General features: G+C 47.5%; 12 protein-coding genes across 12 annotated transcripts; 7 read left to right on the forward strand and 5 right to left on the reverse strand.

Annotated features, from left to right (window-relative positions):
* Positions 1–688: 688 nt before the first annotated feature.
* Positions 689–1,750, forward strand: FSST1_007723 (uncharacterized protein; the record flags this gene model as incomplete). Its single annotated transcript, XM_083224535.1, has 4 exons — positions 689–784; positions 866–1,351; positions 1,398–1,427; positions 1,478–1,750. The coding sequence occupies 4 exons, from the start codon at positions 689–691 to the stop codon at positions 1,748–1,750; spliced, it is 885 nt and encodes a 294-aa protein (XP_083083684.1).
* Positions 1,751–1,943: 193 nt separating this feature from the next.
* Positions 1,944–2,918, reverse strand: FSST1_007724 (Alpha/Beta hydrolase protein; the record flags this gene model as incomplete). Its single annotated transcript, XM_083224536.1, has 1 exon — positions 1,944–2,918. The coding sequence occupies one exon, from the start codon at positions 2,916–2,918 to the stop codon at positions 1,944–1,946; it is 975 nt and encodes a 324-aa protein (XP_083083685.1).
* A 548-nt stretch (positions 2,919–3,466) lies between these two features.
* FSST1_007725 (fungal specific transcription factor domain-containing protein) lies at positions 3,467–5,347 on the reverse strand (the record flags this gene model as incomplete). The annotated part of the gene is made up of 5 exons (XM_083224537.1): positions 3,467–3,713; positions 3,781–4,517; positions 4,582–5,114; positions 5,183–5,265; positions 5,331–5,347. The coding sequence occupies 5 exons, from the start codon at positions 5,345–5,347 to the stop codon at positions 3,467–3,469; spliced, it is 1,617 nt and encodes a 538-aa protein (XP_083083686.1).
* Positions 5,348–6,466: 1,119 nt separating this feature from the next.
* FSST1_007726 (NmrA/HSCARG family protein) lies at positions 6,467–7,665 on the forward strand (the record flags this gene model as incomplete). Its single annotated transcript, XM_083224538.1, has 5 exons — positions 6,467–6,526; positions 6,593–7,075; positions 7,129–7,318; positions 7,368–7,534; positions 7,588–7,665. 5 exons carry the CDS (start codon positions 6,467–6,469, stop codon positions 7,663–7,665), a joined length of 978 nt encoding a protein of 325 aa, XP_083083687.1.
* Positions 7,666–8,302: 637 nt separating this feature from the next.
* On the forward strand, positions 8,303–9,934 carry FSST1_007727 (glycoside hydrolase; the record flags this gene model as incomplete). Its single annotated transcript, XM_083224539.1, has 1 exon — positions 8,303–9,934. The coding sequence occupies one exon, from the start codon at positions 8,303–8,305 to the stop codon at positions 9,932–9,934; it is 1,632 nt and encodes a 543-aa protein (XP_083083688.1).
* A 582-nt stretch (positions 9,935–10,516) lies between these two features.
* FSST1_007728 (uncharacterized protein) lies at positions 10,517–12,679 on the forward strand (the record flags this gene model as incomplete). The annotated part of the gene is made up of 3 exons (XM_083224540.1): positions 10,517–10,676; positions 10,773–11,832; positions 11,887–12,679. The coding sequence occupies 3 exons, from the start codon at positions 10,517–10,519 to the stop codon at positions 12,677–12,679; spliced, it is 2,013 nt and encodes a 670-aa protein (XP_083083689.1).
* Positions 12,680–12,954: 275 nt separating this feature from the next.
* FSST1_007729 (general substrate transporter) lies at positions 12,955–14,627 on the reverse strand (the record flags this gene model as incomplete). Its single annotated transcript, XM_083224541.1, has 3 exons — positions 12,955–14,257; positions 14,306–14,368; positions 14,422–14,627. The coding sequence occupies 3 exons, from the start codon at positions 14,625–14,627 to the stop codon at positions 12,955–12,957; spliced, it is 1,572 nt and encodes a 523-aa protein (XP_083083690.1).
* Positions 14,628–15,115: 488 nt separating this feature from the next.
* Positions 15,116–16,963, forward strand: FSST1_007730 (Zn(II)2Cys6 transcription factor; the record flags this gene model as incomplete). Its single annotated transcript, XM_083224542.1, has 1 exon — positions 15,116–16,963. The coding sequence occupies one exon, from the start codon at positions 15,116–15,118 to the stop codon at positions 16,961–16,963; it is 1,848 nt and encodes a 615-aa protein (XP_083083691.1).
* A 452-nt stretch (positions 16,964–17,415) lies between these two features.
* Positions 17,416–18,927, forward strand: FSST1_007731 (glycoside hydrolase superfamily; the record flags this gene model as incomplete). Its single annotated transcript, XM_083224543.1, has 1 exon — positions 17,416–18,927. One exon carries the CDS (start codon positions 17,416–17,418, stop codon positions 18,925–18,927), a length of 1,512 nt encoding a protein of 503 aa, XP_083083692.1.
* A 126-nt stretch (positions 18,928–19,053) lies between these two features.
* FSST1_007732 (pyrroline-5-carboxylate reductase dimerization-domain-containing protein) lies at positions 19,054–19,949 on the reverse strand (the record flags this gene model as incomplete). The annotated part of the gene is made up of 2 exons (XM_083224544.1): positions 19,054–19,346; positions 19,397–19,949. 2 exons carry the CDS (start codon positions 19,947–19,949, stop codon positions 19,054–19,056), a joined length of 846 nt encoding a protein of 281 aa, XP_083083693.1.
* Positions 19,950–21,057: 1,108 nt separating this feature from the next.
* On the reverse strand, positions 21,058–21,788 carry FSST1_007733 (uncharacterized protein; the record flags this gene model as incomplete). The annotated part of the gene is made up of 2 exons (XM_083224546.1): positions 21,058–21,390; positions 21,453–21,788. The coding sequence occupies 2 exons, from the start codon at positions 21,786–21,788 to the stop codon at positions 21,058–21,060; spliced, it is 669 nt and encodes a 222-aa protein (XP_083083694.1).
* Positions 21,789–23,035: 1,247 nt separating this feature from the next.
* FSST1_007734 (ferritin-like domain-containing protein) lies at positions 23,036–24,436 on the forward strand (the record flags this gene model as incomplete). The annotated part of the gene is made up of 1 exon (XM_083224547.1): positions 23,036–24,436. One exon carries the CDS (start codon positions 23,036–23,038, stop codon positions 24,434–24,436), a length of 1,401 nt encoding a protein of 466 aa, XP_083083695.1.
* Positions 24,437–24,544: the final 108 nt, after the last annotated feature.

Genomic DNA, 24,544 nt, shown 5'->3' on the forward strand with positions numbered 1-24,544 from the left:
CTTATGTCAGATATTGGCCCGAGCCTCCTGATTGCTTGGAGCCTGCGGCGAAGTTGCCATGCTCGCCTAACTGACCATTTGAAGTAAGAAGTGTGTTAATATCACACTTAGCTTTTGTTAGGAACCGACTGGCATTGCGTGTCAACGACGGAGATTCCAAGCATAAACCAGATGCGACCGATAAAGATCGGCGATGCACTTGGACAATGGGTCAGCATACTGGACGATCCATCGGTGTTCGTAATACATAATACGCCGACGGAAAATTGAATTGGTCAGAGTAATCAAGTGGAATAGCTCCTAGTCCCATCGCGAAATTCCTTCGCTCTTTCGGTCTTTCAATGTTTATAGTCCGACGTCACTCGATCTCGTGGAGGCGACTCCGACTCCCCACATCCGTACAGGCCTCGATTTCCCGCTGAGTAATAATTCCCGAAACTCAAAGTGACAGAACAAAAGAAGGATTGGTAGATCGAAAAGCCACGATTGGTTTGAAATCATTGCAAATGTATTGAAAATGAAAAACAGAGGATCTTTTGGATCTAAGGTTAATTATGTCATGGGAATGGGTCGTTGAACATAAAAAGGGAACAAATCCCCGTGCAAGTATTTCGTTCCATATCCTATCATTAACACACCTTCAACTGGTAAAATCTGCCTGTCATCATCAATCAAGACAACTTTCATCATGGCTACATCTAAAGACTTGTCTCTTTGTGTGACTTGCGGAACGCAGTTTGACATCCCTTTTGACGAAAGACCACCAACATGCCGCATGTGTAATGTGTGTATTCCTACTCTCCTATGATCTATGTAGACTTGAAATATAATAGCACAAATGGCAACGTTGGCTGATACAAAACAGGAGCCCCGGCAATTTGTCCCACCATCAGGGCAATCTTGGACCACCCTTGAAAAGCTCCAAACCAACCACAGAAACGAGTTCAAACAGGACGAGCACGACGGTCGCATCTGGTCAATCTTCTCGAAGCCTCAAATTGCTATTGGCCAACGTGCCGTTTTCATCCAGACCGAACATGGTAATGTTCTTTGGGACTGCATCAGCCTTCTGGATGAAGAGACTATCCAGTTCATCAAGTCTCATGGTGGCCTCAAGGCTATTGCAATTTCTCATCCTCACTTCTACAGCTCTCATCTGGAATGGGCTAAGGAGTTTGATTGTCCTGTATATCTTGCTGCTGAGGACCAGGAGTGGCTGAACCGTGAGGATACTGAGCATCGAAGAGTGTTCTTTGATGGTGACACTCAGAATATCCTTCCTGGCGTAACTATGGTCAAGCTTGGGGGACATTTCCCTGGAAGTTCGATCCTGCATTGGAACAACAATATTGTGAGTACCCTCAAAGATCTACAGGCCAAATCACTGACCGGATTAGTTCACTGGGGATACTATCGGTATTTCACTAGTAAGTAAACCTTTTATAAGCATTAAAAATCAAGTATTAACTACTCGCAGTCCGGTCTCAACCGCGCCCACCACAATGAGAATCACCAGGTCTTCTTCTTTCATTACGCATTCCCAAATTTCATCCCGTTGGGTCCTACTGCCATGCGTCTTATGTGGAAGAGACTTCGTCCTTGGGATTTTACAGCGGTGTACTCCTTATTCTTTACCACTACGGTGCATGAGTCAAATGTGAAGGAGATCATCTTGGATAGTATGAAACGCCAGGCTATGCATCAAGAGAACGATACACATCCTCTTATGCAGGAGCAACTGGAGGCGTGACGAATAGGTCTTGACAGGAGAGAAAGCCGAATCAGAGATTTTTGACAGTGCTTTTGTTCATAGTTTAGTGTAATGTACAATATGTTTTTGCTCCTCGATAGTCAACATAGCGTTTGATGAGACTGTCAATTAACCAGAGTTCAATATTACTATATATGTAACCGAATGACCATTGATATCAAATTGTTATCCACTACTTCTCTTCAATCTTTCCAATATCTGCGTGCTGTCCAATAGCCTTCTTTGCATTCTCCCAAGAATCATCGCCAGGGTACAGCTGGCTTCGGAAAAATGCCCAACTGACCCTCTGAACAGTGGCAAGCCTCTCAGCACTCTCATCCTGGCACTCCAACGCATCCCAGCCGCTCACACCACCGAAACCATGCTTCCCACCCTTGATCTCAAAGGAGGCTTTGGGGCTGGGTGACCCTGTGTATGGGTCGGCGTGCCAGTCTGCGCCACGAGATGTCAAGTGAGGGCTCACATCTGAGTCGCCCCATGCTACAAGGCACGGTTTCTTCATGCTGGAGAAATCGATGTTGTAGAATGGCATCATGGTAGAACCAGCTTCGGACATATCGGTTGTTCCGTTGCCAAGGGCGCCCATGATGAAACCAGCTTTGATGCGAGAATCCGCGAGATTCATCTTTTCGCCGTCACGAGGGTCGGTGTTGACAGCACCAAGAAGGATGTTGGCTGTCAAAGAGCCAAGGGAGTGACCAGCAACAACGATATTCTCTCTATCAAGACGGCCCTTGATGAAAGACACAGTTTCTTCGATAGTGTCAATACTGTCAAGAATACGATGCATATCCTTCACTCGCTCATCCATAAAAAGCTCCCTGATGTTCTCACCGGAGAGTTGATAGCCTAGCTGTCTGGAGCTCAGGTGGGTTGGCTGGATTACCACAAAACCGTGGCTAGCCCACCAATCGACGACGGGTCCGTACCCTTTGAGCGAGGAGAGGTAGTTGCTTGGGCCATGGCCGTGAGAGAGGAGGATGATGGGTAGATTAGAACATGTGGCGGGAGCCGTGATCTTAATATCGAGAGGAACTCTGCGGTCTTGAGCTGGGAGAGTAACAGGCGTGAAGGACACGATAGGGGAAGGGGAGTTGACGGGGATATCAGCTGCGCCGCCAATGAAGGGAGTGTTGGGAAATTCCATGGTAAAGATATGGTGGTGTTGATTAGAGTCGAAGTAGTCTTGATTCAGAAGCTTGATATCTCAATTGAGCTAGTTGTAGAGTGCAGGAACAGATGATGATGTGAGGTATTCATATTGTTTTTTGATGGGAAACCACTCAAACTTATATTGCAAGAGACAATTACAGAAGTTCCAACCAAATCGAATTGATGCTATGCACAAAGTAAGCCATTCAACTCAATATGATCAACACGATCCTTTGAAATGCTGACAGTGCATATTTAACCAATTAAAGTTAGATTGTGATGGAGAGTCTGGCTCTTGATTGGCTTCTTTACATGGTTGCATCCCGGACAATTGTACTTGTCCGCTGCGAGGGACTTAACACGGACTTCCTGACGGATATAGTTTGAGATTTCTCAGCTCAACAGTAATTATCATTATCAGGTTTCGGATATAGCTAAACACCGTAAAAACATCCTGAATGCTATCGGAGTTTAGTTTGAGGCCCTCAACAGTCTGTATTGTTTGTCTTCTCAATCTGATGTTGGTGGTACTTGTTCTCAAGATCACAGTGGGTACCCCTCTTTCTGACCTGCAGCAACCATCAATCTGCTCATCTCTGCTACAAGGTCTTCAATAAACGCCAAGTGAGAAACCTCTGCCACGGTCAGTCTCCGAATAGGAATCTGTCGAATCACTCTTGTGAAATCTTGTAGAAGTGACAAGTTGCTGTAAACCGAATTTGTTTGGGTATTGACAACTGCGATGGAAAATACTGTAAAGATGGCTGTCATGGGATAGAAAAGGATTATCCTTGATCATGGTCAGCATTTAGAGAATAACAGAGTGTGAAGTGCTAAATAATTGAAGATGAACTTACCAAAAGCATTCGTGAGCTACAACTGGCAAAGCCTTCTCCAGGTACGTCAAGATTGACTTGGAAGCATCAACCAATAATTGCAAGTTCGCCTCGTGGCCGTCTCCGATCAGACCAGAGGCAGGACTGAATATCCTGCATCGAGCTTTGTGAATTGAGATGACACAGTGATGATACGAGAGACGAAGCATTATCGCCTGTGTATTTGTGTGCGCATCCACAGGAGTCTTGTCCAAGAAGGATAGCGTCGGCCGATGATCAAGAGGTAAAGTAAGGCGCCAAACCTCCAATTCCTCATCCAAATACCGAATGCGTCTCAGAATCTCAGCTTCGGGCTGCCTTAGCGCGCTCATCGAATAGAGATCGTCGTGTATTCGAGACTTTATGATGGACAACCGGATATCCCACGGGTACAGCGGTACAGTTGTAGGATTGTATGGAGAAAATTCGCCAAGGCTGAGGATGTTGGAGTTTTGCTTCTCGGCATAATTTGGGGGGGGAGATAGGTCGCAATGGGCATCATTGATGGCAGGTGGCTGGGCGATCCTGTGGCATAGATCTTTGTCCATGCAATAGCAGACCCAGAAAAGGTCGCGTTTGTGATGGCTGGTGTTTCCTTTGTCGTATGGTTCTGTCATTGAAGGTGCGATGTGAGCGCCGAGCTTAAAGATCATCCTGGCTGCGATTGAGAGCAAGAATGACGCTGATTGAAGATCTCCGACGAAGTATTTATATATAGTCTTCTCCGAGGTTAGTATGACAGTCGTCTTCATATTGTTCAGGGTTGTTTATGAATTTGCTCACCAGCATCGTCAAAGCTTCGAAACCATCTATCGTCATCTCTCGTAATATCACCGGCAACGACGCTTCAATGTCCCTCACATAGTCTCTTGGAACAAGCGCGCCAGCCTCTGCAACATCGGGACCGAAGATATCGCTAGTCAACAGCATGGCCCGCACGCAAGCTCTAGCACTAGTTATACCACCGTATCTGACTGCGGTGTTGAAAGTATCTTTGTATGCAAGAGGTAATGTCGTGGAGACGAAACGATGGAGACTAAAGGTTGGAAAGACAAGGAACTGTGCAGATGAAGTAAATTCGATAGCAAAGTCCTTTATTCCATTGAAGGTCACAGGGTGCAAGTTGTCTGAAGATGAAGATCGAGGACTACAAGGCGAGGTCTGTTGATAACTTGGGAGGAATCTGTTCGTAAGGGTCGATCCAGTAGCAAGCTGAATCCAGTTTTGGCCAACGTCGCTGAAGAATGGTAGACCATTCAAGAGTTGAAGGCCTTCTAGATAGGAATGATGACATGGTGCATCGGAAGAGTCTGGGGCTACAAGGAAATGGGCGTGAGTTCAAGAACTGGTCTCGTTACAACGTAGGAGCAGTATTGGAACTTACAATCTGAATTGGAATCGCCCAACGCTTCTTTATAACGTCCCGGTCCAGACACCTGAGTACTTGGCGGTGAAACATTCGAAGATCTATCAATTCGGTTACTCCTCAACGATCAACAATGGGCAAAATTCACTCCAATACTGCCACCAACGACCTGCAAAGCTGCATTGTAAATGGCTGCTTGAGATAATGTCTTCCGCAGGCAGGATTCATGACGAAATTATTTACCTTGACGCAGAATCTCTTGCCTTGGCCGCTTGTTCGTAAGAGCAAGACAAATTGTGATGCTTGCAGTAGTCGCATCGAGGTACAGCTCTATCACAATGGATCTAACAGATTTAAATAAGTCATGCACATATAAAAACACCAAATTCATATGATAAAAACGTCCCAAGATGAAGAATGGGCACTTTGTTTCCAGGAAATGATGATGGCGTTGGACGGTAACTTTACCTTCTTCTTGCGGCAAGAGTCACATGATTTCGGCTTTCGACCTCTCACAGATTCCGGCATTATTGCTGTATAGGTATGTATGATCCGTAGAAACTTGTATAGCGGCTGTTTTTGCGGGTTCGTTGCAGGATTCAGCTGAAGCCTAGCATATTTTTCTCTGAATTTTCCGCTTATTAATACAAGTTGGTCGGGGTCGAGTTAGTATTTATCGTGACGTAGGTGGAAGCGCAGCAGTTGAACGTAGACTGTTCTCAATTTAAGCTTAGCTAAGAAGATTGCGTGCGGTAACAATTCATTTTCGGAGAATTGAATGGTATTCGGAAGTTTTCTTTGCCTGCCCGGTTGTGATCTAGTCTTCGCTCTACGGTACTTTAGAAAGACCGGGCTATCAGGATGCCCAAAATGTTACCCTGCAGAAGCATGATAGACGAAATTAGTAGGTCACTTTATGCTTCTTAGACCATACTCCCTAGTCTATTTATTTCTATACCCTAAAGCACAAAGGTCAACTTTTCTGCTACCCACTAGCGGGTTTCGGTACTTGTGGATCTTAGAGGATACGTGTATATACGAGCAAAGTGGTGATCTATATACCCGCTGAATCAGCGGCAAATGTTTCTATTATGACATGTAGATATACATACATGATAGGAACGAATCTGCGATCTTTAACAAGGCCCACAGAATGAGGAATCGTAGATTGAGCAAGATTTTATTGTTATATAAATATTCAACAAAGCGTCTTCATTTGTCATTTATCATCAATCACCTTTTTCATACTTCAAAATATCCATCCAAACTCTACAACCTTCATCGCACTGCCGAAATTCCACAATGGCTCAAGAAACTACACAGAAAAAGAGGGTTGTTATCATTGGTGCAACCGGTCTACAGGTAAGCCCTTCGACTCATATTCACTTATACTCGATCACGAAACTAAATCACTGTCTTTCATGACAGGGAGGTTCTGTCGCAAGACTCCTTGCCCAATCTCCAGATCGTTACATCGTTCGTGGCTTGACTCGTAACACCTCTTCTCCAAAGGCTCAAGAGCTCTCCAAACTTGGCATCGAAGTCCAACAGGCTGATGTCGATGACCCAAAAAGTCTCCAGGACGCCTTTCACGATGCTCATGTTATCTTCGCCATGACAGACTTTTGGCAGCACATGTCTGGTGCTAGAGAAGAAGCCCAGGGCAAAGCTATCATGGACATTGCTGCTGAACTACCGCACCTTGAACAGCTCATTTGGGCAGATCTTCCCGATGCTAACAAGATCTCGGAAGGATTTTATCCACATGTCTATCACTGGCAGAGCAAAGCTGCTGTCTCCAAGTACATTCGTGAGGAGAAGCCTGAGTTGTGGAAGAAGACTACTTCTGTGCTTTTCCCCAACTACTTCGAGAACTGTCTTACTCAGCCAGGCACTTATCTTCCTGTCAAGGTACGCAAGATTTCTGAAGTATACGGAGCGAAATTTCTAATCAAGCTAAATAGCAAACGGATGGAACCTATTTGAGGTCTTTTGTCTTGCCCGAGACTACTCATCTCCCCAATGTTGCCATCTCCGACACGGGAAAGTTGGTACAGTACATTCTCGACCATCCCAACAAATGTCTCGAAAAGACCATCGCCTTTTACTCCGAAGCAATTTCGGAAGGAGAAAAGATTCGTTCTATGGCTAAAGGTAGGTAACACAGAGATTGTTGAAGCAATTATTGACTGACGATTTGCAGCATATAATATCGACATTCGTTACAACGAGATGTCCTCGGATGAATTTCAAGGCATCCTCAAGAAACACATGGACGATGTGACTGCCTTAGACTTTACCGAGCAGCTACTTATATTCCGAGAGTTTGGAATGATTTATGAAAGGCCCGAGTTTGTCCAAGCCAACCAGGTAAAAGTTTTCCAGAGTTTATGAGTTAACCAATTCTAATATGTCTATGACAGCTACCCGGACTCAAATTGACGACCTGGAAGGAGTTCATGGAAGCGAACGACTTGCATTCTTACATGACTAGTGTTTAAGTATCTTAGTACTTAGAGAGGTTCTATATCTACTCTGTACACTGCGATGGGATAAATAGAGATAGAATACAGACCAAACCATAGTCTGTTTTGCCTTCAAACATACCATCTCCGGCCATTCCGTTTATTGAAGTCTGCCATTGAACTAACGCCAATATTTGCATTGATCCAACCAATTGTTGTGGTCCCTAGTTTCTTCTTCTTAGAACATTCGTAACAAGCTTCCGACGTACCGAAATACCGAAATTGCAGGCGTTTTAGTCAAAGCTTGATTGGTTTCTCAACTACCGACGTTGCAAGATCTACACAATTTCTGAGCAGAGCACTGACCTTTTGTAATATCTCCTGTCGATCTAGCTAGCTCTTGGACATTTCTGTGCATAAACTCATCAAACTTTACCTTCATCGTTTACACCCCGCGGAAACTTAATTCTTGATTAACCGTACCATACAGAGTACTCTGTACGTTCAAATGTAAAATGACAGGGAATTTTGCTGTCTAAGTCATTCATGTGTCTTATAAAATTGTTGTTTAGATCCGCCGTTCACAGCGATACATATATCATAATGCGCATTCCATCTGCTTTGAGTAGTCTTGGTCATTATTTATTTTATCGCTCCATTCATCGTAGCCACCATGCTGTTGACTTCTTTCTTTTATAGCCTCGCGCTACCAGTCTTTGTATCAGCCTCTCAGAAAAAATTAAAGTCTGACAGAAACCTTCGTTACCCGGAACAACGTGGGCGCGATTATGACTACACCGGCTTTGAGCCAGATCAGAATAAGCGCGCAGATGAGATTGTTGACATGTTCCGCTTTGCATGGAACGGCTACTATACACATGCCTTCCCTCATGACTCTCTGCGACCCAAGTACAGCAACTACACAGACGACCGCAATGGATGGGGCGTCACAGCTGTTGACGGTCTTGACACTGCCATCCTGATGGAGCAGACTGATATCGTTGACACAATTCTCGATTTTATCCCCACTATCAATTTTACCAAGACAAATACCCCGAAGCCTAGTTCTGTCAGTCTTTTCGAGACTAATATCCGCTACCTTGGTGGTTTGCTGAGCGCATACGATTTGCTCAAGGGACCGTTCCGCCATCTCAAGATCGAAGAGAGGAAGATTGATACGCTGCTTGCGCAAGCCACGACACTAGCCGACAGTCTCAAGTTTGCCTTTGACACGCCTACTGGCATTCCGATGAATGACGTTTTTATTGAGAATAGAACTTCCAGCGATGACAGTTTGACGGAAGATGGAATGCGAACCACAAGCTTGGCTGTTATGGGTTCCCTTGTTCTCGAATGGCAGCATCTCTCAGATCTGACTGGAGACCCCCAATATGGAGAACTTGCCAATCGCGCTGAAGAGTACTGGCTTTCACCATCCTCAGAAGTGTGGCCTGGGCTCACAGGTGGAAACTTCAGCATTGAGACGGGAGAAATTCTAGACAACTACGGAGGATGGACATCAGGCAATGACTCAGCTTATGAGTATCTTATCAAGATGTTCGTCTATGATCCCGAGCGCTTCGGTCACTACGGTGAGCGATTTACTAAAGCCGCTGACTCAACCATCAAACATTTGATCTCGCATCCATCCTCGCGACCAGACTTGACCATGGTGACGACATTTGCAGGCAAAGAGCAGGTCAAATACACAGAATTCCTCGCTTGCTTCATCGGAGGTTCATTCATTTTGGGAAGCTCAGCCATGGATCGCCCTGACTGGCTAGACTACGGCCTCTCTTTCAGCGAATATTGCGCTAACGGCTACCGATACACCGCATCAGGCATTGGCCCGACACTGTACAATTGGGATACAGATCTCCTGTCGCAGCCTGAAAATAACAACCAAACAGAGTTGTATTCACGCTCAGGCTTTTTTATTCCCGATGGTATCTTCTCAGGCGGCCAAGCCCCAGAGGCGGTGGAGAGCTGGTATTATGCCTACCAGCATACCAAGTCTCAGTACTGGCGCGACGTGGCCTGGGCGTACACTTTAGCCCAGAACAGGACCATGCGTGTCGGTGATGGATTTGCGAGCGTGAATAACGTGCTCTCTCCGTCTGGCGACGGACCTCGAGGGGGCATCATGGCTAGCTTCATGCTTGCTGAGACACTCAAGTACCAATGGTTGATCCAGACAGAAAGCAAGGGCGAATGGCATGTTTTGGGTGGAGATGACGGAATTAATCTGTTTGTTTACAATACTGAGGCTCATCCGCTAAAGGTTGCTGCCAGGAGGCCTGTTTAACCTTGTATTTAGAGATTCAGTCTATTGATTACGTGGCTTGCTCTAAGCTTCTTTAGGGCACCACCCAGCCCCCCCTCAGCGTCGGCAGAAGAGATTTCCGGGTATGATCAAGCCCATTTCTGTTCAATGTCAAACATAATTTTAAAACAATAGAAATGTCTAATTGCGGCGATTGACCTCAGCCCCGATCCCTGGCGAACTGTGGTGAAAGAATGCCTTGCGGACGGAGAAACATGCTGGATGGCGTCGTTTCCTCGCTAAAACTCTCCCAAATCCGTCTGGTTTGCTCGAACTAAGCTTTACCAGAAGCTCCATAAGGCTGATATGCATCAGAATGTATTGGGTAAGGGGAATGGTTATTTTTCAGCTCCGACCACTAGTGCTGGGTCGTGGCTGAATGGCTGAATGTCTGCGCATGAAAATATCCACCAAAGAAGGCCTAGATGCAAAGAGACAAACAGCTAGTTGCGATGTATAAGAGGGAAGAGCAATGTCAGTATTATTATCTTGTGTAGTATACATCCAACTCACCTTGCTCATTATTCATTACCTTTACAAACAACCTTTTCTCTGCTTGTCACTATGCGTTTATTGAAAGGCCTTGTCATAGGTCTCCTGGTTGAGAGAGGTCTAGGCCAAACCGATGCGCCTTCGGCGGGTGACGATGCTGTAGCTACTATAGCAGATCCTCCTACCGAAACAGGCGGAGCAGATGTCCCAGTTCCTGAGCCATCAGGCGGAGGTAAGTTAGTATACTCATCACTATATTTGGGTTTGAAGAAGCCGACCCTATCTTTTGTTCTGTATAATAAAAGCGCTTGCTAACATTTGTCGACAGGCGGTGGAGATGGCGGTGGAGACGAAGAACCAACATCCGATCCCATTCCTGATCCAGAGCCAGAGCCAGAGCCCTCTTCCGGTGACGACGCCCGAGCCCCTGCCGACGAATCCGCTCCGGTCGAGCCCCCTACAGAGCCTTCAGAACCTTCCGATGATGAACAGCCCAGCGCCACCAACGACCCTGAGCCTACAGATTCCGGTGCCGATGCCGATCCTTCTCCCACAGATGCAGAGCCTACAGATGTTGATGTCGAACCATCTCCCACAGACGGCCCAGAACCTACAGATACAAACGGTGAGGAACCTATCGCAACCAATAGTGAACCCGATATCGTTCCAAGTGATGCTCTGAACCCTGCGCCGGAAGAGGCTAAACCCGGACCAACAGAAACTGGCCAAGATGACCCAGTATCTACTCCTGAGGCCTCTGATCCACCACCGGCTCTTTTGCCTACCGTGACACCTGTTGATTCAGTGACTGAAACTGCAGATGAGCCTACAGCTGACTCAGGATCAGAAGATCAACCATCAAATACCAGAGCTGAACTTATAGGACCAACCTTGACTGGAGGCGATGACGAACCAACTGCTACCGACGCAGAGCCCACAAGCGCTGCTTCAGATGTTTCAGACAACGACGAAGATAGAAATTCAGGTACGGACAGTCCAATAGCTTCGCCCACTACACCTTTGGAAACGGAAGGCGATCAAAACCAACCTGAGACCCCCTCTGAGACTGGCATCGACTCCCCTACCGAGACCGATGGTGATGAACCATCGGCGGATAGCGATAGTCCCAAGACGACAGACCTTCTAGATGAGCCCCAAAAGACCCAGGATACAGACTCTGACCCAGATACCATCTCAACAGGATCCGATAATAAACCCCCCAAGGCGTCTGCCCCTGCTGCCACTGGTAAAGATGGTTTCACCACGGTTACCGGTGCCAAACCTGCCCCAACAGGAGAGGCATATGAGGTTCCCGTTGATTTGGAAGAAGACACCAAGCTTGGTGACTATGCCGAGTTCAAGGAAGCTTCCAATGGCGAACAGGCCGTGTAAGTATTCTCATCTATAGCTCTCGACACACATCTTATACTGACCCCATTTAGACTACTCAAGCCCCCACCAAACGGCAAAGCAAACTGCGAGATCGCACCCACCAGCGGTGAGGTTGATAAGATCCCTGCCGGAGAATACATCCGCGTTCTTCTTTCCGTCAAGGTAGACAGAATCGGCTCTGTTAACTCCAAGGATGGCAAGACTGGATCTCGTCTCAAGATGTTGGTCGATGAGAACACGGTCTACGACAAGGAGCTTATTTCCAAGGGTGATGGTGATGATTCACAGGACATCGAAAGTGATCCCTTCGAGTCTGCCAAAAACCAGAAGATCCGCATGATTCAAGAGTGTGGAGAGGAGCCAGTTGAGCTCACGATTGAGGATGCGAATATTAGGGTTGCTAGGGCTGACAAGAGTGGTGGAGGTGGAGGCGGAGGAGGAGGAGGAGGAAAGGATGATGGTGGTAGTGGCTCCGGGTCTGGGTCCGGTGACAAAGATGGGGATGGTGATTCTGGTAGTGGTGGAGACTCAAGTGATGATAGTGGAAGCGGCAGCGGCAGCGGCAGTGGTAGTGATTCTGGAGGTGGTTCAGGCGGAGGGGACAAGGGCAGTGGCGGTGGCGGTGGAAATGGTGGAAGTGATTCTGACTCTGGGTCAGGCTCTGGTTCTGGTTCTGGTTCCGGTTCAGGCTCAGATTCTGGATCTGGGTCTGGGACTGGGGACGCAGCATCGCCATCGGCGACCACTGTCGGCGAGGGTCAGACCAACATCGCTGGAAAGACTCAAACCGTACGTGAGCTACTGATGTATGCTCTACCACTGCTCGCAGCTTTCCTGGGGTAAGCCCCCGGAATTACTGGGCTTGGAAAGGGAAGAGCGATGCCTATTCTTAGTTTATACCAGTACCTCGTTATGCGGACATATGTACTTGGTTAGATGATAGAATCACAATTAATCGGGGTTGAAATCTTATTCGGTCATTTAACTTCCCGGTAATTTCGCTGCGACAATAATTACTATGTGCTCTATAGATCCGCTATTTAAATACACAACACAACTTTACAAAACCAACTTTAAATGCCACGGTCTGTTTCCTCCAACAAGCATAGTAACTAGCCTTACATCTTATACTCTCCCATCTTTCGAGGGCTGACCTTGTTGTGGAACATGTGGTCGATCTCGTCATATCGTCGGCCCTTAAGCTCAGGAACATAGACCCAACTCCAGATAAAGCCAATGAGACCAAGTCCACCAAAGATGAAGCCAACCTTGCCCTTTAGATTACCCTCGTCAGGGTTGACCATGTAAGGGATGGCAAAGTTCATAGCGACGCCCATAACAGACTGGGTAGCGGTAGCTAGCGCCATGGTCTTGGCCTTCAAAGCCAAGGAGGCTGTCTCACCCAGGACAGCAAAAGCCATAGCTCCGACGGTGGCAAAGTAGACGTATGCGTAGATGACAGTACAGGCAGCCTGAACCCATTTGGCAGCAGCGGTTGGGACCACGTCCATGATACCAATGAGGAACAAGAGAACTGTGAGGCCGCCCATTCCAGAGAGGAAGATCTTGCGACGACCGAAAGAGTTGACGACGAACCAACTGCAGATGTTTCCAAGGACACCACATGCTGTGACTCCAACACCGAGATCAAAACTGCGAGAATCCTCAAGGCCAGCCAGTTGGAAGAAGTATGTCGAGTAGCCCAGGACGAAGATGATGCCCACAAAGTGTTGACAGACGAAAACACCCATACTAGTCGTGGTTCGAACAAGGTTGGTTCCCTTGAAGCATTGTGCCCATGATGGTGCTTCGGCTGACATGGCTTGTTCCTCAGCAATTGTGTCCTGGATAGTGGCAAGCTTGGCGTCAACATCGACCGATGAGCCGTAGAGTGAGATGATGGACTTTCTGGCCTCGTCAATCTTCCCCTTTCGAACCAGATACCATGGTGTTTCAGGAGCAAAAGGCAGACCAGCAGCCAAAAAGACAATGAAGATACCCTGAGTGGCAAAGGCACCTCGCCAAGCCCAATGGTCAGTCCTCTCGCCGAAGGCCTTGATCACACCGTTGGAAACCAATTGACCAATGGCGATACCAAGGTTAACGCCTGCTGTCGCGATACCACGGAGCACAACAGGCGAGATCTCGGATGTTGCGAGTGGTGCAAGAGTAAGGAAGAAGCCCAGTGCAAAACCAAGGATCAGCTTGGACATGAGGAAGGAAACGTTGTTGTGTGACATGCACTCTCCGATGGTACCGCCAGTACCTAACAAAAGAGCCATGGCAAGGGAATTCTTTCGACCGACTTTGTCGCAAATCCAGGAGCAGATGAAACCGCCGAAGAAGCCTCCGACGGAGCTGATGGTGTTGAAGGCTGTTTGCCAATCGGCAGGAAGGATGGCTTCGCCGTCCTCGATATATCTAAGACTGTGTTAGGCGGGTATATGAATCGATCGAGGGTGGGCATACCCGAAGTCACGTCGGAAGGAGGCGACCGAGATCATTGCGCCATTGATCTGGGCATCGAAACCCCTATACAAAAACTGTCAGTGATATGATTTGCAAAGACAATCGATTGTTCTTACCATCCTATAGCAGCAATTGACCAGTAGAAACACCAGAGTATCACTTTGGGATGCTGCTTGAAACATTGCTTGAGAGTGAGATCATGCTCAGCTTGGCGATCCGTGTTGACAGCGTGGGACTTCTCATCGACATATTCTGTTCCTGAGGCTTTGGCCTGGAGTTCGAGGTCTGATTTGATAGCAGACTGCTTATTTAAAGCCTCCATGGTGAATTAATACCACGATGTAAGTGATGAAGAATGGACTGCGGTTGTTGGTGTTTTGAAACATGGGATAGAGGGCCAGCTGCCGTACCTTATATACAACGACCCATGCCACTTCCCGATGTTGGTATTATCGCATCGGATGTACCATGGCCAACAGCACAGAATGGTGTGACAAGGAAGCTTCACCCACTGTCATGCGAAGAAAAAAACGATCCAACCCAATACTCACTACTAGTTCGGTCTAGACCAGTCTGGGGTTTGTGGGGAGATCGTCTGTCGGCCAACCTGGGGATCGCGGGGATAGACTTATTCCTCATTTGGCAGATACGAGCGACATTCCCCGATGAAATCTCCACTCCAGGTTTCTCAAAGTGGTGTCACGACTCGAGTTGTAAAAGGAGCGACATTCCCCGAGCTGAGAACCTCCACTCCACGTCCTTCACCTCCACCTCAACCTGTCCTTCGGTAACAAACGACGGTACGATAAAATGACTCCGCAAGCATCAGCCGATCAACTCCAAGACCAGGAACCGGAACGTCGCCCAGGCAAGAGACCAGCACCACGCGGAACCGCCTTCTACCCGCGAAAACGAGCCAATACGGCCTGTCAAGTGTGTCGGAGCAGAAAGACTAAATGCGACAATCTCAAACCGACATGCTCATACTGTCTCAGCGTCGGGGCGAACTGCATCCAGTCCCCAGTCGATCTGTCGGCATTTGACCCCGCAAGTCTCAAGATTCTAGAGCGATTGGATGAGTTGGAAAAGATACTTCGCGATACGCGAGACAATGCCTCCCATTCGGAATCAGCTGTCAGTGTTATACACGCAAATGGCCATGTTCAGGAATTGCCTACTGTTGAAGAGTCTCCCGTGGATGAACTAGACCCTTCGCCCATAGGCGATTTGCCCTTGAGGAGTATCCTGCCAGAGAAAATGGAAAGCCTTCTCCTCTGGTCCGTTCTCTCACGAGACATGTCGGCCCATGCAACCCTTCAGAACGATGCCCCCCAACCATCACCGTCCTATTCACCCGGTTGCAACTCGCTAGCGGATATAGCGGATTTAGATACCCAGGGTGTGAAAGCGCTCTTGGATAACTTCTTTGCGCACGTACACTGCAAGAACCCCATCTTGGAAGAAGCATCTGCAAGGAGGGTTGTCCTCAATGTCGTTATTGAGGGGATTGATTGGTCACCAGGGTCATGTTTAACATTGATCATTTGCGCTTTGGGGAAGATAGCTACATCCCTCGACGCCACTTCCCATCTGCGGCCTGACTCAACGCAGTATCTCGAGGCTCAAGCGTTGTTCCAAGCAGCGCAGAAGAGAATCGGAACCCTTATGGCTCGATCCGATATCATTTCCGCGCAATGTTTCTTTCTGTCTGGAGTCTATCTCATGAGCACTTTCAGGCCATTCGAAGCCTGGCGATATTTCTCACAGGCACTAGCAACGTGTCAAACACTGCCCTTTCTGCAGAAAGCACAATTCTTAAGCGCCTCTGACGGGCCAGAGTTTTCAAGACCAGAATTGGGTGAAACACAACAAGAAGCTGTGTACTGGTCTGCTTGGAAGTCTGAGATGGAATTGAGAGGAGAATTGTCTCTTCCCGATTATAGCATGCCTTATTCTTCGAGCGTGCTATATCCACCTTTCTTCCCTACACCTCCACATCCTCTGGAGTCAACCAAGACTACAGCTTCCAGCAGACAACATACAGCCTGGTTGTTTTATCTATCCGAGATATCTCTTAGGCGGCTCTCCAATCGTACATGCAAGGACATCCTCGAGTTACATCGCGCATCAGCCTCGAATGTGGAGTTTCTGGAGCAACTCGCACTTATTGTACCATCTTACGAGGCTCAAGCAAATGAATGGTCTGATAGTCTCCCACCAGAGCTCTCAATCACAACGAGCCCCGAAGAAGACAACGTATGTCGATTTGTCCTCCGCGGCCATCTGGTAAACTTCCTCGAACGACTCTACTGGCCCTTTGTGATGGCCCATCTCGCCGCTCTAGATGGAGGTATCACGACACCCATACCAGGCCTTCACCTTGTCACCAAGGGTTTGGAGTATCACGTGTTGAACGTCGATGTCAACCAAGCTGGCTTCCTACATCGTCATCACGGAACATGGTTCATGATCCGAGCCCTCGTCCGATCCGCGACGGTATTGCTTGCAGCTCGGCTATTAGGTTCGGCAATGCCGAACGGTTGGCGAGAAGCGTGTGAGAGAATTATGCAAGTTTTGAGAGCATGGGAGGATGATGTAACAGGGTTGTCACACCATCGGATATTCTTGGAGGAAGTGTTGCATAAACTCGGCGATTAACGTGGTAAATTAGTTGTATTGGGCCCGGGTATAACCAGTCTGTTGTGTACGGGATAGCAGAAAGCTTAATTTCTGTTTAGGCGCGAACAAATAAATTAGTTTTAATCAAAGCTGAATAGCTAATATCCTTTTGTTTCTAATCGCATCATTGCCATACCACATGCGTGTTTTGCTCGCTTTCCCCGTGTTTTGGCGAGTCATGCAGAATATCCACCGTAGTTGCGGAGATCCTCGCCCTCCATGATATGAGATGGTGTGGAGATTTGAGCCGTCGGGGAGTATCGCTCGTAAGAAACCACCTGATACACTCCACTTAGAGGATGAACAAAGTATTTAGGTGAAAGGAGATGCGTTCTCTGGTACTAGCAAACATCTCACAGTCTTCATTCTTCTTCCTAACAAGCTTCCTGCTTATCCATTTCACTTCTTCATCGCACCAATAATCCTTTGCCATGGTCGCAGCAGCTGACAACTCCAGCTCTTACGAGGGCGTTTCAAATGGCCTCCCTCAGAGAGCAACATGCAAGATGCTGCACACAGAGGGTAGCAAGATTGTTGACTCCTCAGGAAACCAAGTCATCCTAAAGGGCGCAGCCATTGGTGGTATGCTCAACATGGAGAACTTTATCACTGGCTATTCCGGCCACGAATTCCAACACAGAGAGCAAATGGCCGAGGTTCTAGGCGAAGAGAAGGCCAACTTTTTCTTTGACAGACTCTGTCACCACTTCTTCACAGACTCTGATGCTGCCTACTTTGCATCACTAGGGCTTAACTGCATCCGCATCCCATTCAACTACCGTCACTTCATCAATAATATGGATCCTGACAACCTCAAGCAATCCGGTTTCGATTGGCTTGATCGATGTGTAGAGATTTGTGCTAAGCAGAACCTTTACGCCGTCTTGGATCTACACGCTGTTCCCGGAGGTCAGAACCAAGATTGGCACAGTGACTCCGGCCTTTCCCGAGCAGCATTCTGGGACTTCAAGGACCACCAAGACCGGGCTATCCAATTGTGGAAGGCCTTGGCGACTCACTACAAGGGCAACCCTGTCATCGCTGGTTACAACCTCCTCAACGAACCTGCTGACGAGTCCAAAACTCCTTCAGGTCATTACGGCGACAGATTGATCAAGTGGTACGAGAGAGCCGAGAAGGAAGTCCGAGCTATTGACCCCGACCACATGGTATTTGTCGATGGAAACACATACGCTATGGACTTCCGAGCTTTCCCAGAGAAGCCACTTCCCAACGCTGTCTATGCCTGCCACGACTACAGTTTCCTCGGCTTCCCCATTGGCGAGCAATACGAAGGCACAGAGGAGCAAAACTCCAAGTTGCGCAGCAGTTTTGAGCGCAAGGTTGAATTCATGAGAGAGAAGAACGTCCCTATCTGGAACGGCGAATTTGGACCAGTCTATCAGAATGAGCATAAGGAGGGCCAAGAAGGTGTCAAGACCAACAACAAACGTTTCAACCTACTACAAGAGCAGCTTGCGATTTACAGAGAGACAGACGTCAACTGGTCGATCTGGCTGTACAAGGATATCGGCTACCAAGGCATGGTCTATGTTGATCCTGAATCACCTTACATGCGTCTTATTGCTCCTTTCGTCGCCAAGAAGCAACGTCTCGGCCTCGACTTTTGGGGTGTAGTCAACAAGGACGGCGTCAAGCACCTATACGAGCCCTTCATCCAAGGACACAAGGACGAAGTGCTGGAGAAGTATAGAGATACCAAGTACCCCAAGGTCTGGACATTTGAGCGACAGTTTGAGCGTGCCATCAGGGAGTGCTTGATGAGCGAGTATGTTGGATGGGAGCTTGCAGAGCTATTCAGGGATAAGAGCAAGGATGAGTTGGAGGAGCTTGCCAGCAGCTTTTCATTTGAGAATTGCATTAAGCGAGATAGGCTGGTCGGTATCCTAAGTTACGACTCAAAGTTGTCATCGGGGAAGTAATAGTGGAACTACATAACTCATAGCATCTCATTTTAACAAATTGGCGATAGGCACATTCCAATGTAGGATGTATTAGATTGCTTTTTTTTTATTCGTCATGTCCTTGCGACGCATCTATGTCATAACTTAGTTCTTTCCGAGCTCTTGGGCACGGTCAGCGGCAGCCTTGACAGCCTTGTTGACAATCTCCTTCAATCCCGAGTTCTCGAAGCTGACAAGTGCAGCATGGGTAGTGCCGTTAGGGCTGGTAACGTTCTTTCGTAATTGAGCAGGCTCATCGGATGACTCGACGAGCATCTTTCCAGCGCCAAGACAAGTTTGAGTGGCGAGACGAGTGGCTTGCTCCTGGGAAAGTCCCAGGCTGACGCCGCTGGAGATGAGGTGCTCGACGAAAGCGAAGAAGTAAGCAGGACCAGAACCTGATTGATGAATTAGCCTGTGTTGTAATTTATGATGATGATAAACTTACCAGAGATACCGGTGACAACGTCGAGAAGCTCCTCCTTGTCAACCCACTCAGTAGCCTTGCTGACACTGCCCAGGAGAGCAGAGGTCAACTCCTTCTCAGCACCAGTAACATCCTCAGCAGCATACAGGCCTGAAGCACCCTCTCCGACTAGGGCAGGTGTGTTGGGCATGACACGGACGATATGAGGGGCCTTTGCACTGTCGCCCTTGAACCATTGTGCAATGCTAGCAAGAGTGATACCAGCAGCGATGGAGATAACAACAGGCAGGCTATCGCGTCCAGACCAAGCTGAGCTGAGCTCCTCGCAAACACCCTTGGCTACCTGAGGCTTGACAGCGAGGATGACAACATCAGCGTCAGCAGCGGCCTCCTTGTTGTCGGCGGTGGTGCGGACGCCGAGTTCGGCCATCTTGTTGCGGTTGACGTCCCAGGGTTCAGAGACATAAATGTTTTGCTTGTCGGTGTTCTTGGCGAGGAGACCACCAATGATGGCGGCGGCCATATTGCCACCACCGAGGAAGGTGATCTTTGCGTCTTGTAGTGAGGGAGTCATTTTGAATGTGGGTGATGTTGTGAGTGAGAGTTGCGATGAGACAGTGGTTTTTAACTTGGTGTGACTGATAAGTTATAACATAAAAGTTTGGAGATGAGGATGCGTAACCCCGCATCGGATTAACCCTGCAATACCCTTTTTAGTTCTACTTGAGCCATGAGCGATAACGGCATGGCTTGTGATCTTTGTGACTACTGTCTGATAATGACTACCAGCATACATGCAGATTGTCTTTGTTTCGTTTCATTTTACGATGTAATGAGGGAACAGTTTTCTACATGAGAAAGCTCACGCAACTCATCATTTAAATGATATCGATGTCTCATTTTACACATCATGAGTGACATGCTTATGTAGTAACTCGACCATAACAAATCTAATTCTGCAGACTGCCATAATCACAGTTCTGCCTTTCTCATCAGCCGGTTTCGACGTTGTATGCGATATTTTCCAGCATCTTTTCTTTTCTTTGACAAATGGAAATAGCCTTCGGTTAGAGTCGGCGTTCAATTATCTGCAGATAAGATAAACGATATCATGGGTGATAAGATAAATGATAAGATAGAAGATGTAATTTTACTTGCTCAAAGTTCCACGCGGAATAAGTGCAACATCAAATTGGGCTTTACTCGATGTATGATATACATTGCTAAATGTCAAGTATAACCAGTTTTCATTTTCCCCAAAGAACTGATAGATAAATGGATGGCCATTTGATGAATAGCGTTCGGTCATTGGCGTTTGTTTATCTTTTTAACAAACAACACAGCGTGATAAAGAATCAATTCCCAATGTCCTTAGGCAGGACATTAATACAAGAAAATAGAAGTTAGGGCTTATAGTTATTCTAGCAAATAGCCCGGAACGGGAAATGTATAGAAAGCGATACCGCAGATGACATGAAAGGACTATACCAAGCAATAGAATTCAGAAAGTCCGAGTTGTAGGGTAAGACATCTTATCGCCAATGATGTCACTGATAAGAGGCTTGCATAATAATGCAACTGTCAATCTGAATTATATAGTTTACATTCAATCGAATTATGAAACCGTGCATATACATATACTGTCATTGCTCCTTGCACAATTCACAACACTATCCCTGTACTTACAGCTCCCTCTTATCAGGGAATTTACGGAACATATCCATGAGCTTATCGATAGGGGCGGCCATGAGTCCCATCACTGTCTCAAAAGGTGGGTTCTCACCAGCACTGGGATGACTTCGCGTAGGGACAAACTGCTTTGTCCTGGAGAATTGATTCGCCAGAGACTCAGTTTCCTGCGCGTGAGATTTGAGGGCTTCTTCGAGAGCGGGGAGGTCGCGGTTCTCTTCCTCATCGATATGCTTCTCCAACAAACTCCAGATTACTTTGATCTTGGGTAAGTACTCTGAGTCTGTGGAACTGAGATTCTGGAACACTTTGAGATGCTCCTTGACCTTTTCCCTAATGTGTTAGCTGTTCTGAACTGGGATGTGAAAGAGTGTTAGGGTCTGTATACCTCGTGATGTTCCTGACGATCTTCATCGGCCAAGCGCTTTCCCTTTGTCCCCATGTACTTTTCCATGGCAGGATATACAACAAGTTCCTCTCCAATTGAATGTCTGGCCAGCTCCCAAACAAATTGATTGCCGAATTTTTGCTGATGATCGTGGTCACGCGAATTGACTACCTCGTCGTAGTAATCCTTCAGCTCGCGGTGATCTTTGACAATAGCGTCGGAAATAGCGGACATGGCTGCGACTTGCAAACGAATAGGACTTTGCTGGAGACGAAACGTTCGAGGTTTGATAGCTGCTCGAAGTTGAGGCGTAATGATTGCACGAATGGAAGACATTTTCTATTCAGTATAAAATGTTGCTTAATTATTCAGGGAGATATGGATGTGTTTGATGCATTTATGAACTTTGAGACCTTGGTCTACGAATGCTGTCTACACAACTATGAATCTATCATGACGACGAAATGATAGCCAAGCCTCAGTATTCACGACCTGTTGTATACAACTTTTGACGTACAACAGCGTAAGAAGTGACAGACTTCACTAATGATGCTGCTCACGATGCATGTGCGATTGACCAGTCACAAATCATCAATTATACTGCATTGTAATTCCGGGCATCTGATTCGTCTTGTTTCTGAGTTTGTCTCGCCCCGGGACCTAAGCTCCGGTACGGACAGGCCCGGTGTTGATGATAGGTCAGAGCCTGTCAAACAGTTGTCGATGCGAAAGGGTGACACACAAATTACCCCGACATTCTTCGCCCTCGTATATGCAGATCGACAAAGAAGAACAGTGTAAAGTGTAAATGAAATCGGAGATCGGCATCGGAAACTAGGCAATCGGGATAAACTTGACTCGTCAACCGTTTCTACCTGTCTACGTTGTAATTGGTGTTTCTGATGACAGCGGGTGAAAGACTCCGGTGAAAGTCAATCAAGAATGAGCAAATATGAACCAGCATTATCATTACAGGGGGTGTTTTCTCTCTTCTGTCTCTTGCAGGGAATGTCCTACTTGTCGGTGCTCAGAGATCATGTTTCCCGGTCTTTAATGCTCAACTGCCGTCCGACCTAAAGAATTGGACAAAAATTACGCCATGATCAAGTCATAAGTACGACAACGACGGTCCTTGCCGTTCGGATCAAACCGTCACAAGTGGACTAGTTCAAGCCTCTTCTCTCCATTCCCCATCGGCGATACCACATTGCAATTTTTTATTCCCTGCGAAACAATCAAGTCATAATGTCATTGACTTTGGAATCAATTGAGTTTCAGTGAAGTATCTGAGATTATTGTCTTGACTTTTGCAGTTGTTGACGGCATCATTACGACCTCTACTACGTGTTAATCACTCTTTTTGTATGACGCGACATGATTTATAATATTCTTTAGTACGCATCATAGTGGATCTTGTCAATGCAGGCACTGTAGGTTGTAAGTCCGATCAGATCTGTCTCATCCAGTTATCCAACAAGCATGTCTTCGAAAGGAAATAAAATGCTCGTGTTGGTCCTGCATGATATTGTTTTTTTGTGTGCAGTAGACAGGCATTCTTCAAGATCTATCACATCTTACAAGCCATGTCGACAAAATCCTTCTTGCGAAGCGTAGCTCTGCTCGCTATCGCAGGCACTTCCCACGCTGCTCCCTTTGTCTCAGAGGCACAGACAACTGTCTCTTCATCTGGTGTCGCAGCACCCATTAGGCCTTACAGCGATGTGACTTCTCACGGTCCATACACCGGAACACCAACTACCACAGGTGCTTTGTCGACTACCATTTTAGCATCCGCTGTTCCTGAGAGACCACCTCCTCCGGGATCTTACGACTACCCTGCTGATGGCAAGCTTCACGCTCCTCAACCTGCTCCCTACACTCCCGATGGCGGTGTTGGCACCAATGGTTCTGCGCCCGTGTACCGTGTCCAGAGCGACTTTGACTACCAGTCTCTTGCACTTGCGCTGTACCAGGAGTGGATCGAGCTTGATCTCTTCCGCTGGGGTCTAGCTACTTTCTCCAAGGAGGAGTGGGAATCCTACGGCATCGGAGCTGAGGATCGATTCTTAATTGAGTACATGGCTGAGCAGGAGATTGGCCATGCTACTGTCATCAGCAACATGCTTGGCCCCGAGGCCCCCAAGCAGTGTACCTACAACTACCCCGTTTCTAACGTCCCCGAGTTCATCGACTTCAACCAGAAGCTCACCCGCTGGGGTGAGTCTGGTGTCTATGGATTTTTGCCCCATCTCAACTCTGGTCCTGCGGCACAGCTGCTGCTTCAGAGTATCACTATCGAGGCGCGTCAGCAGTTGATTTTCCGACAGTTCGGCGGCAACTTCCCCATGCCCGAGTGGCACACACCTGGCATTCCCCAAAGCTGGGCTTGGACTCTTCTTGCTCCTTACATCTCTAGCTGCCCTGCCGATCAGACCCGTCTTGTTTGGCAGAACTTCCCATCTCTGAACATCCTCAACCAGCCCAATCCTGCTCGTATCAACGGCTCCAACGTCTGGAACGAGACTACTGGTGGTTACGCCAACACTCTGTCGACTGCCGACGTCAAGGACGATGAACTCTGCGTCAACGCTACAGACAAGACTCTTGATTGTCCCGCCGCCATCACCAACAACCGTAGTATTCCTCTCTCTTACCCTGGTCGCCAGGTTTTCCTGAACTGGGACGCCCCAGGCCAAGCTGTTGGTCCCAACAACAGCTACATCACCTCGACCAATGTCAAGGCTCCCAAGTTTGCCGCTTGGGTGTCCCAGCTCAACGTGACCTACTCTCCCCTGCAGAACGTCAGTCTCGAGGATAGAACTGCGTATACCATCCAACCCAACGTTTCTACGTGGCAGGGTGACCCTGCTATTAACAGCACCATGTTCCTCGCTCTAACCGATACTGATCTTTATGTTACGCCTTACAACCTCACTATGATCAACCCCCATGTTGCTGCTCTCGCTGTCTACCAGGCTGGCTAAATATGATGAAAGGAATACTTCATGGCGATCCAGCACTTTGTAACCAATCAGGTGCTTGAGCTTTGTCTAATGATGCATATGGCGTAACACTTAATTATATAATTCTAT

The sequence above is a fragment of the Fusarium sambucinum genome, chromosome II (assembly GCF_050947815.1).
Source record: "Fusarium sambucinum isolate potato_lamoka chromosome II, whole genome shotgun sequence".
Classification (NCBI taxonomy): domain Eukaryota; kingdom Fungi; phylum Ascomycota; class Sordariomycetes; order Hypocreales; family Nectriaceae; genus Fusarium; species Fusarium sambucinum.